At 35.6% G+C, this 13471-nt stretch overlaps 1 protein-coding gene across 1 annotated transcript; it reads left to right on the forward strand.

Annotated features, from left to right (window-relative positions):
• Nucleotides 1–915: 915 nt before the first annotated feature.
• Nucleotides 916–2223, forward strand: LOC139892363 (uncharacterized). The gene is made up of 4 exons (XM_071875431.1): nt 916–1050; nt 1188–1291; nt 1749–1803; nt 1893–2223. The coding sequence occupies exons 2-4, from the start codon at nt 1192–1194 to the stop codon at nt 2047–2049; spliced, it is 312 nt and encodes a 103-aa protein (XP_071731532.1). The 5' UTR covers nt 916–1050; nt 1188–1191; the 3' UTR covers nt 2050–2223.
• Nucleotides 2224–13471: the final 11248 nt, after the last annotated feature.

The following is a 13471-nucleotide window of genomic DNA, read 5'->3' on the forward strand; positions in this document are numbered from 1 at the left end:
TTTTTAGCATTATCAAAACCCTAAACCCTAAACTCGAAACCGTTCGTGTTAAAAACTTAATCTAAATCCTAAATCTAAACCCTAAATCTAAACCCTAAACCCTAAATTTCTAAACCCTAATATCTAAACCCTATAAACCCTAATATCTAAACCCTAATATCTAAAACCTCAACATACGCTCGAAAAACACGATAATTGTTATATATTAGTTCTTCGAGCGTTTTTCCGCCAAAATAAAAACATTTATCAAAAAGTGTCTTTATTAAATGTTCATATTTTCATCTAATCTATTATATTCGTGAACAAAGTTTTTTCAAAAAACGAAAAAAAAAAAGATTTTGCTTCCCTCCGTTTCCCCCCGATTGGTTACTTCCCTCTTGATATATATATATATATATATATATATATATATATATATATATATATATATATATATATATATATATATATATATATATATATATATATATATATATATATATATATATATAATTTAGTTATCAAATATTTTTTATTAGCTTCTTCGAGTATAAACTATTCTAACTATTTATGACTTAATTTGATATATTTTCAAAGAGAATACTATCACAAAAATAGGACAAGCCCAACATGTGCAACCATTACCGCTAAGTAGAAAGAACATGAAACCAAGGCAATTATAAAAAGAATGTTATTTTCAGAAAATGAAGACAACGATCCCAAGGAAAAAAATGATAGTCGTAAAACATTCCCTATATATGTAACAAACTAAACAAGACAATCGTCTTTACCATTTTGTTCATGTAAATAACTAATATTGTACAACAAACAAACACTTATGGTATCATGTAATGCATATACGACCAAATTGACGTACTCCATTCGCAAGCCGGCCCATATGGGCCCAATCGATCATGTAAACCCAATTATGTATTAGATTATTTCCAATGCGGTAGGCCCAAATCCAGTCCATAACATACATTCAGACATTAGAGAAACCAAAACGAAAAATCGGTGCAAAATCTCAACTACACCTCCGTCTTCAGTCGTCTAATTCGCTAGTTATCAAAGGTAAAAACAGTTGTTTAATGGATTACGATTTTAATTTCTGATTATGAAGTATTGAGGGAATTAGGGTTTTTGGTGATCATTTTTGTATAATAATGATGAAAAATTAATCGATAAATTGTTTATGCATCGTGTGGTAGGGACATGGATAGCGCCGAACTTGATGAGAAATTGAAGAGACATGAAGCTTATTACGCCAATTACTTGAAAGCAAAGTATTTCTCAGATAAAGATATTTATGGAGGTATATTTAATTCACTTTTTTGATTTATTTTATTCAGTTTGATTATAATTTTATATATATGTATGTGATATGAATATATAACAAATTCTATTTAAATAAATGTTTGTTGAATGATTGTCTGCTAATTACTTATTTTTGTGAGCAATTAAGTAATTCTGAACTCTTATTAGAAAATGGTTTATCTACACTCTTAAAATAAATAATCACATACAAAATTAAAATTTTGGTATCTAATTATTTTTAAGCCGATAAACACTTTGAAATATGCAATTCTAAACCCCCATTGTAGAAATATTAAAAGTTGTGTTGTTACAAAGTATGTTAAGAATATTACAAGTTTGTTCTATACTATATAAGGAAATAAAAGAGATTGCAGATGAAAATGTATTAATGATAATGATCTTAGATTGTATGATCATTTTATTAAGTGCTAATCAGCTAGCTGATATTCATGTAGAAAAAATATTTGAAGAGAAGGCGATCTTTGACGGGATGATTATCAGGGCAAGCAGGTAATGATTAAATTGGAACCACAATTATTATGTCTTGCAGCAGCAGACGGTAAACCTGTTTTGTTTGTTTTGATTTACTTTGTTCTCAGGGATCGTGGAACAAAATCGTACGCTGATCCGGCTGCCTACTGGAATGAAAAGTTTTCTCAAACAGTACCTAAAACCGAAACAACAACATCAACAACAACAACTAGTACAACAACAGCCAACCTTTCGAATGGGAAGCACTCTGCTAAGAAGAACTGATTAATTTTGTTGTCTGTAACTGTAGTGGCGAAAGGTAACTTATGTGTAAAGCTAGGCATGAGGTTAGTCATGCATATTTAGGCCATCTTATCGTAGTTTACAAGTTGCAGTTTCTTATGATACCCTTTTATGGTACTTTTAAAGTATTAAAATACTCGTGAGCTGGTTTTTACATGCTTTTCGTTCATGTTACTCATTTTTTAAAGATGTATTAGTAAATTATAAAAGAGGATGTGATTTTCGAGGTTCGAAATCATTTTAGATCTGCTTGTATGCCCCAAGGCAGTAAATGTGCCTTCATATCATTAATTACCAAGGCGTCTAATTATGTTTGCATAAAGGATTATCGTCCTATTTCTCTTGTGGGCACGCATTATAAGATTGTGTATAAGATCTTGGACAGCATCATAAGTCCGGAACAAACTGCGTTTACTGAGGGCCTTCAGATTCTTGATGTTCCTCTTCTTTTAGATGAGGTTATGGTGTGGTATAAACGAAAGAATAAGAAGCTGATCGTTTTTAAAGTCACTTTTGAAAAGGCGTACGATATGGTCAAGTGGGACTTTTTGGACTTCATGTTATGTCGTTTGGGTTTTGGCCAAAAGTGGCGTGATTGGATTGCTATGTGTTTACTTGGGGCCAAATCGTAGGTGCTCATTAATGATACTCATGTTAAGGAGTTTTTGATAAAACGTGACGTTCATTAAGGAGACCCCTTGAGTCATTTTCTTTTCACTATTGTCATGGAGTATCTATATCTCACGATAAAAATGAAGGTACTAACGCTAGGCTGGTTAGAGGTGCACGTACTGGCGAAGCAAATTTTCTTGTCTCTCATTTATTTACGCGAATGATGTTATTTTGTCCGAATAAAATGCTACTGATTTGAAAAACGTTATGCTCTTTTATCTCTGGGTCTCAAAGTGAATATTGACAATTCCAACGTTTTTGGTGTTGGGGTAGCTTCGTATGAGTTGGAGTCGATGGCGCATGACACGGGCTGCATTCTAGGAAATGAGTCCATTGCGTACCTTGGACTTCCTTTGGGCCTTAACATGAATTCGATTAATAATTGGTCAAAGCTGAAATGTATTTCTAAATGGAAAATAAACACTTTTTCTATTGGTGGAAAATGGACATCGATAAGATCCGCGTTTGGTAGTTTGGGTATCTTTTCCGTGTTTGGTAGTTTGAGTATCTTTTCCGTGTTTGGTAATTTGGGTATCTTATACTAATCCTTATCTAAATGTATGGAAGGAGTGCTTCACGTTTTGGGGAAGCTTGCGAGCTAGGTTCTTTTGGGGTGGAGGCGATGGTAATATAGGCATGGCATGGATTAAATGGGATTAGGTGCTCACTCCGTTCCTCAAGGACGATTTTAACATTTGAAGTTTAATAGCTTTCAATTTGGATTTACTTTAAAAGTGGCATTGGCGTTTTCTCAACAGTCCAAGTTTGTTGTGGGTTCAATCTCTTCACGCAATACATGGTCCGAATGGGGGTTGACTTGAATGGTTGTCATGCAGGTAGTATTTGGAATAATATTTTAATGTTATCCGGAATTACATGTGCAATATACTATGCGTATTCACTCCATTAGGCGCAAAATGATGGTTTAAGCATTCGGTTTTGGAAAGATGCGTGGTTCGGTGACTTGTTGTTTTGCTCAGAAATACAACTGGCTTTTTCACCTTGATTTGAACCCAGATTGTATGCTTTCAGATCGTTTTTTAATGGATATTGGAGCTGGTCATGGAATCGGGAGCTTTCGAACAGGCATGATTATGGGAATGCTTTCATCTATGATTGCAGATATTGGTCTAATTCAGTTATCGGACACTTCAGATAGATGGCATTCTTCAATTGTGATCGATGACAGATTTTCGGTACTGATTAGTTCTTGCTTCCTTCTCTGCACCATGTTACTTCTTGGCATTCGTTTATTCCCCGCAAAGTGAACATTTTTGCGTGGAGACTTGCCTTAGACAGATTGCCATCACTTTTAAATCTCTCTATTAAGGGATTTGAAATTGACTCTATTGCATGCCCGTTATGCGGTTATGCGACTGAGTCAGTTGATCATGTTATGTTCTCGTGTGAAGTTGTTGCTCAGTTATGGTCCAATGTACGGGTCTGGTTGGATTGCAATATTCCTTCGTTTAGCTCATGGTTGGATTGGGTTTCTTGGTTTGAGAGTTGGAGTGCGACTTCGGCCCATAAGGACATGATGATTGCTGTTATCTACACTTTATTTTTGATCATTTGGAGACATCGGAACAACATTTTTTTTGGTCAATCTCGTATGAGAATATGCAATTTGTTAATTTGACTCTATATGTTATACAAGTCTAATAGTTATCAGTGAATGCAATGTAAGTCGCACTTTATGCCTTCTAAACCTTTGCAAGTTTTTGGTGCTCTCTAGTTGCTTGCTAAAGAGTCTGTTTTCTATAAAGTTTGCTAGCGTTAAAAATAGACTAGGTTGTAACAAGACTGAATACAAAAGTTGTTGAGAATTGTACAAATGTGCTCGATGAGATCTTCTCGTAGGCGGTCTTGCACAGTTTTGTCTAGCAGTTCTCTTACCTTGTTTCACCCTCCCGGACTCGATTTCTAATATTCCGACAGGCATGGTTTGGCATGTTGGCCATCATTTGACAGACATGGTTTGACATGTCGGCCATCATTTTTTCCCCAGGAGGACTTATGAACATGTTATTCTTTTGTATCTGATGATGTGCGGAGCCCATGGGGCCGAGTAATTGGGCTTGGTCCATGGGCCGCGGTCAAGTCTTCCTCCTAAACCCTAATTCCCTCTTATAAATAGAAGGATCACCAATCAATTAGGACACCCAATCAGGACACATTCTCACTAGGGATTTTACCTACCACTCTTGGTAGGGTTTTTCCCTTCGCCGCCAATCGGAGCGCCGTCCATCGGCCGGCGGTCAGCCCTTAGCTACCCTCCCGAGATCATCTCGGCTAGGGTTATCACGGTAACCGGACCGGAGGTTAACGCCGCTGAACTAATAAAACCCTCCTCTATTGCACTCAAGCGTGTTTCTATCCTAGGCAGAAATATGCTTGATCAAGTGGTGCTTTCATTGAGAGACAACAATAGTCTCGTCTTCGTAGATCTGCCTGTAAGTATTCTGTTCGTATTTATTGTTTATTGATATTGATATTAGCTTTTAATTGTGATGGATCCGTAACCAATTAAATAGCACAATAACACTGGATTCGTTAGCCACTATGTGCTTTTGTTTGATACCATTATTATAATTATATTATTATACTTACAATCAAAATTGTTGCTTGATATTTATGAGCATGGTAAAACAACGATTGGTTACATATTTATACGACCTACTAGCTAAAAAGTTTGCGGAAGCGGTACTGGTTTGTATAGCCGCATATGTGGGCAATAGCGATTAAGAAACCCTTGCATTCGATAGTACCATTAACGTCACAGATCGATATTGAACAATGCTGTGCGGATACGCTCCGGCGTAGATCTTAACGCTTACGGGAAGATCGCATTGCCTCCGGGCAGATCGTAACGCCTCCGGGCATATCCTAACGCCTCTGGGCACATCATCATGTTGATATACTCAGCGCAGATCGTAACTGATGGTCTACTATCAGTTGCCCTTCATTATGTCTCCGGGTATGTCGTTATGTCCCCGGGCTAATTGTAGCGCATCCTAACTCCCATGACGAAAGGCACGTATTTGACACTGGCTTGATGTTTTAATTCTCTAGCGTATTATTGGAGTAACTTTCGGAGAAACTTGTAATTCAGTTCCCATATTTTCGGTTAAATGTACAAGTTTTATTCATGAAGGTACAACTGTCGAAAATACCAAGTGATTTTCTCAAACAATCAGTATTATCTTTTTTGATAGTATTATTTAATTACTTAATTAAGTTACGTGTTTACCGAGATCAGTTGCGATGTTCCTGCTTATTAGCTAATCAATTTAAATTTGGGAATGACTTGGCATAATATACCAAAATTGATATCTCAAAATTACCGGATAACATATATCTATAATATAATATTGGAAAAGATATAATATTTCTGAGTATATCTTTAACTTTAAGCGGATGCGTAAACGTAGTTCCCGAGTTTAACACACTCAGCACATTCAAGCGGCCTTTGCGCAGCACATAGTGCAGCTGTTTGCACAGCTCTTTAAGCATGTTTGCGTATGTCCAGTGTTGTAGATCTCGGAATTTCTCGGCGAGATCTCGGGGAGATCTCGGTTTCAAAACTCAGCCGAGAATATTTTCCCATCTCGTTGAGATTTCTCGGTCAACGGTTAAAATCTCGGTCAACGTCACGATTTTTTGGATTTTCTCGGTGAGATCTCGGATTTTCTCGTAATTTCTCTAATTTTCTCGCAATTTCTCGGATTTTCTCGCGATTTCTCGCTCATTTCTCAAATTTTCTCGTAAAACTCCATATAAATATACATATATTTATATATTTATACATATTTATATTAAAGAAACTAGAAAGTCAACACAAGTCAGCGTCCGAGATCTCCCCGAGATTTTTCCGAGATGCCGAAATCTCCTCAAAAATGTCCAAACGAGATCTCCCCGAGATCCGAGTTCTCCAACCTTGCGTATGTCACTTATGCGGATTATTTTCACGTCTACAACCTGGTTGCAAAGTGTTGCGCGCACTTTTCCTTTGCACCGTGGCGGCTTCGCATAAGTCCATGGTCGCAAGATTTTATGTGCGTTGCGCAACACTTTGCATGTGTTGCGCGCACTTTTCCTTTGCACCATGTGATGTCAAAGCTAAGGTGTATAAAATACTATTAATTTTTACAAGGAAATACTATTAAATACGATACAATTTTACACAAGATATTTATTTATTTATTGAATGGATATACTTAAACCTTGCTACAACACTTATAGGCAGTGTACCTAATCGTACAGTAGTGTAGTTTTTAGTAAGTCCGGTTCGTTCCACAGGGAAAATCTTTAAACAAAGTTTAACGCTATATTAGTTTACTTTTATAAAAATACAAATATATATATATAAGTAATATTATGTAAGACCCAAATATTTATTGTACATAATGTATTTATGGTGTACGATGCGTGTATGAAGTGTACGTGTTGCTTGCTCGAACGTCGAAGGAAACTGGACGTTGTCCGAAGTGACAAGGTGTGTACGTATCTTTTCAACCTCAAATAAAGTTTGAGTTGATGTTTCAAAGCCTTACCATTGGATAGAATATCTTATTACGTTTCCAACGATATTTGATTCATCGAAAACGGAGCTACGGTCAAAAAGTTATGGCCAAAACAAATTTCTGAAATCTGACCTGCATGTTGGAGCGGCGCCCCACCATTTGGCGCGACGCGCCGAACCCGTCTGATGCAATTTTCAGCCTTTTTAAAAGGTCTAAATGAGGGGTACTTTGGTCTTTTCACTTGGGGTCGGTTTGGGGTCATCAAAACTGATCCATTGATCAGTTTGGATCACATCTCACTCATCAAACACTCCCATCCTCAAACCCTAGAGAGAGATTGAGTTCTAGTGAGAGAGAACTCCATTTGGAGAAGAAGGAGGTTGTTTCGGGTCAAACCTCAAGCATTAAAGTTGTTCTACTCGTCAACGGCATCATTTTGGCGGTATTGGTAAGTTCTAACTCCGAATTTCATTGTTGATTTTGCTATTCAAAGTTAGGGTTTGAACTTGATTTGTTGATAAACCCATTTAGATTCATGAAGTGGGTTTAGTGATGCTAGTAATCGGGTTTATTGTTAGTGTTGGTGGATTTTGGGTTGGTGAACAAATTGGCCTTGATTAGGACTTGTAATTGGGTTTAATCACTAGGTTTAGTGATTATGGAAGTGTTGGAACACTTTTAGGTGTGTTGGTTGACTAATTTTGACTTTGGGTCAAAATTAGGGTTTGGTGATGATTATGACCCAATTGTCGAATTAATAAGGTTTATAAACTTAAAATGGATTAGGTTGAAGCATAGAACCGAGTTAAATATGTTTTGGTGTCAAAACTTGCTAATGGCGTGATATTGACTTCTTATGAGTCAAATTAGGGTTTAAGTGTCATTTTGGGCAAGATGGGTATTTAACACCTATGATGGGTTTTAATTGGCGTATTAAGACCATTCTCACTTGTGTTAGTGATTATTGGTTAATTTTGGGCGCGGTTTGTACTTGGAAGTGCATTTGGGTCAAATTTGCACTAAGTGTCAAATTGGGTTGGTTTGTAAATCCAATCTAAGTGTGTTGTTGAATTTGTGATAATGGAATAGGTACTTTCCATTGACGAGTTGCAGATTATTCGGTAGCATTCTTCAAGGCGACAAGGTGAGTGGAATAATTATATGTGTAGGTATATAATGTATCTATTTGTTGTAGCGTGAAATGTGTAGTGTCGAGGTGTTAAGACACCACGTTTCACGTGAAGAGTGTAGCATCGAGGTGTTAAGATGCCACTCGGGTGTAGCATCGAGGTGTTAAGATGCCACCTAGGAGTGTAGTGTCGAGGTGTTAAGACACCACTCCGTAAAATAATGAGTGATGCATCGAGGTGTTAAGATGCTGAAATGTCCCGTTCTTATTGATTAAAAACGTTCCATATTAATTGATTTCGTTGCGAGGTTTTGACCTCTATATGAGACGTTTTTCAAAGACTGCATTCATTTTAAAACAAACCATAACCTTTATTTCATCAATAAAGATTTAAAAAGCTTTACGTAGATTATCAAATAATGATAATCTAAAATATCTTGTTTACACACGACCATTACATAATGGTTTACAATACAAATATGTTACAACAAAATAAGTTTCTTGAATGCAGTTTTTACACAATATCATACAAGCATGGACTCCAAATCTCGTCCTTATTTAAGTATGCGACAGCGGAAGCTCTTAATAATCACCTGAGAATAAACATGCTTAAAACGTCAACAAAAATGTTGGTGAGTTATAGGTTTAACCTATATATATCAAATCATAATAATAGACCACAAGATTTCATATTTCAATACACATCCCATACATAGAGATAAAAATCATTCATATGGTGAACACCTGGTAACCGATATTAACAAGATGCATATATAAGAATATCCCCATCATTCCGGGACACCCTTCGGATATGATATAAATTTCGAAGTACTAAAGCATCTGGTACTTTGGATGGGGTTTGTTAAGCCTAATAGATCTATCTTTAGAGTTCGCGTCAATTAGGGTGTCTGTTCCCTAATTCTTAGATTACCAGACTTAATAAAAAGGGGCATATTCGATTTCGATAATTCAACCATAGAATGTAGTTTCACGTACTTGTGTCTATTTTGTAAATCATTTATAAAACCTGCATGTATTCTCATCCCAAAAATATTAGATTTTAAAAGTGGGACTATAACTCACTTTCACAGATTTTTACTTCGTCGGGAAGTAAGACTTGGCCACTGGTTGATTCACGAACCTATAACAATATATACATATATATCAAAGTATGTTCAAAATATAATTACAACACTTTTAATATATTTTGATGTTTTAAGTTTATTAAGTCAGCTGTCCTCGTTAGTAACCTACAACTAGTTGTCCACAGTTAGATGTACAGAAATAAATCGATAAATATTATCTTGAATCAATCCACGACCCAGTGTATACGTATCTCAGTATTGATCACAACTCAAACTATATATATTTTGGAATCAACCTCAACCCTGTATAGCTAACTCCAACATTCACATATAGAGTGTCTATGGTTGTTCCGAAATATATATAGATGTGTCGACATGATAGGTCGAAACATTGTATACGTGTCTATGGTATCTCAAGATTACATAATATACAATACAAGTTGATTAAGTTATGGTTGGAATAGATTTGTTACCAATTTTCACGTAGCTAAAATGAGAAAAATTATCCAATCTTGTTTTACCCATAACTTCTTCATTTTAAATCCGTTTTGAGTGAATCAAATTGCTATGGTTTCATATTGAACTCTATTTTATGAATCTAAACAGAAAAAGTATAGGTTTATAGTCAGAAAAATAAGTTACAAGTCGTTTTTGTAAAGGTAGTCATTTCAGTTGAAAGAACGACGTCTAGATGACCATTTTAGAAAACATACTTCCACTTTGAGTTTAACCATAATTTTTGGATATAGTTTCATGTTCATAATAAAAATCATTTTCTCAGAATAACAACTTTTAAATCAAAGTTTATCATAGTTTTTAATTAACTAACCCAAAACAGCCCGCGGTGTTACTACGACGGCGTTAATCCGGTTTTACGATGTTTTTCGTGTTTCCAGGTTTTAAATCATTAAGTTAGCATATCATATAGATATAGAACATGTGTTTAGTTGATTTTAAAAGTCAAGTTAGAAGGATTAACTTTTGTTTGCGAACAAGTTTAGAATTAACTAAACTATGTTCTAGAGATTACAAGTTTAAACCTTCGAATAAGATAGCTTTATATGTATGAATCGAATGATGTTATGAACATCATTACTACCTTAAGTTCCTTGGATAAACCTACTGTAAAAGAGAAAAATGGATCTAGCTTCAACGGATCCTTGGATGGCTCGAAGTTCTTGAAGCAGAATCATGACACGAAAACAAGTTCAAGTAAGATCATCACTTGAAATAAGATTGTTATAGTTATAGAAATTGAACCAAAGTTTGAATATGATTATTACCTTGTATTAGAATGATAACCTACTGTAAGAAACAAAGATTTCTTAAGGTTGGATGATCACCTTACAAGATTGGAAGTGAGCTAGCAAACTTGAAAGTATTCTTGATTTTATGTAACTAGAACTTTTGGAATTTATGAAGAACACTTAGAACTTGAAGATAGAACTTGAGAGAGATCAATTAGATGAAGAAAATTGAAGAATGAAAGTGTTTGTAAGTGTTTTTGGTCGTTGGTGTATGGATTAGATATAAAGGATATGTAATTTTGTTTTCATGTAAATAAGTCATGAATGATTACTCATATTTTTGTAATTTTATGAGATATTTCATGCTAGTTGCCAAATGATGGTTCCCAAATGTGTTAGGTGACTCACATGGGCTGCTAAGAGCTGATCATTGGAGTGTATATACCAATAGTACATACATCTAAAAGCTGTGTATTGTACGAGTACGAATATGGGTGCATACGAGTAGAATTGTTGATGAAACTGAACGAGGATGTAATTGTAAGCATTTTTGTTAAGTAGAAGTATTTTGATAAGTGTATTGAAGTCTTTCAAAAGTGTATAAATACATATTAAAACACTACATGTATATACATTTTAACTGAGTCGTTAAGTCATCGTTAGTCGTTACATGTAAGTGTTGTTTTGAAACCTTTAGGTTAACGATCTTGTTAAATGTTGTTAACCCAATGTTTATAATATCAAATGAGATTTTAAATTATTATATTATCATGATATTATCATGTATGAATATCTCTTAATATGATATATATACATTAAATGTCTTTACAACGATAATCGTTACATATATGTCTCGTTTAAAAATCATTAAGTTAGTAGTCTTGTTTTTACATATGTAGTTCATTGTTAATATACTTAATGATATGTTTACTTATCATAGTATCATGTTAACTATATATATCCATATATATGTCATCATATAGTTTTTACAAGTTTTAACGTTCGTGAATCACCGGTCAACTTGGGTGGTCAATTGTCTATATGAAACATATTTCAATTAATCAAGTCTTAACAAGTTTGATTGCTTAACATGTTGGAAACATTTAATCATGTAAATATCAATCTTAATTAATATATATAAACATGGAAAAGTTCGGGTCACTACAGTACCTACCCGTTAAATAAATTTCGTCCAGAAATTTTAAGCTGTTGAAGGTGTTGACGAATCTTCTGGAAATAGATGCGGGTATTTCTTCTTCATCTGATCTTCACGCTCCCAGGTGAACTCAGGTCCTCTACGAGCATTCCATCGAACCTTAACAATTGGTATCTTGTTTTGCTTAAGTCTTTTAACCTCACGATCCATTATTTCAACGGGTTCTTCGATGAATTGGAGTTTTTCGTTGATTTGGATTTCATCTAACGGAATAGTGAGATCTTCTTTAGCAAAACATTTCTTCAAATTCGAGATGTGGAAAGTGTTATGTACAGCCGCGAGTTGTTGAGGTAACTCAAGTCGGTAAGCTACTGGTCCGACACGATCAATAATCTTGAATGGTCCAATATACCTTGGATTTAATTTCCCTCGTTTACCAAATCGAACAACGCCTTTCCAAGGTGCAACTTTAAGCATGACCATCTCTCCAATTTCAAATTCTATATCTTCTCTTTTAATGGCAGCGTAGCTCTTTTGTCGACTTTGGGCGGTTTTCAACCGTTGTTGAATTTGGATGATCTTCTCGGTAGTTTCTTGTATAATCTCTGGACCCGTAATCTGTCTATCCCCCACTTCACTCCAACAAATTGGAGACCTGCACTTTCTACCATAAAGTGCTTCAAACGGCGCCATCTCAATGCTTGAATGGTAGCTGTTGTTGTAGGAAAATTCTGCTAACGGTAGATGTCGATCCCAACTGTTTCCGAAATCAATAACACATGCTCGTAGCATGTCTTCAAGCGTTTGTATCGTCCTTTCGCTCTGCCCATCAGTTTGTGGATGATAGGCAGTACTCATGTCTAGACGAGTTCCTAATGCTTGCTGTAATGTCTGCCAGAATCTTGAAATAAATCTGCCATCCCTATCAGAGATAATAGAGATTGGTATTCCATGTCTGGAGACGACTTCCTTCAAATACAGTCGTGCTAACTTCTCCATCTTGTCATCTTCTCTTATTGGCAGGAAGTGTGCTGATTTGGTGAGACGATCAACTATTACCCAAATAGTATCAAAACCACTTACAGTCCTTGGCAATTTAGTGATGAAATCCATGGTAATGTTTTCCCATTTCCATTCTGGGATTTCGGGTTGTTGAAGTAGACCTGATGGTTTCTGATGCTCAGCTTTGACCTTAGAACACGTCAAACATTCTCCTACGTATTTAGCAACATCGGCTTTCATACCCGGCCACCAAAAATGTTTCTTGAGATCCTTGTACATCTTCCCCGTTCCAGGATGTATTGAGTATCTGGTTTTATGAGCTTCTCTAAGTACCATTTCTCTCATATCTCCAAATTTTGGTACCCAAATCCTTTCAGCCCTATACCGGGTTCCGTCTTCCCGAATATTAAGATGCTTCTCTGATCCTTTGGGTATTTCATCCTTTAAATTTCCCTCTTTTAAAACTCCTTGTTGCGCCTCCTTTATTTGAGTAGTAAGGTTATTATGAATCATTATATTCATAGATTTTACTCGAATGGGTTCTCTGTCCTTCCTGCTCAAGGCATCGGCTACCACATTTGCCTTCCCCG

The sequence above is a fragment of the Rutidosis leptorrhynchoides genome, chromosome 2 (assembly GCF_046630445.1).
Source record: "Rutidosis leptorrhynchoides isolate AG116_Rl617_1_P2 chromosome 2, CSIRO_AGI_Rlap_v1, whole genome shotgun sequence".
In the NCBI taxonomy this organism is placed as follows: Eukaryota; Viridiplantae; Streptophyta; class Magnoliopsida; order Asterales; family Asteraceae; genus Rutidosis; species Rutidosis leptorrhynchoides.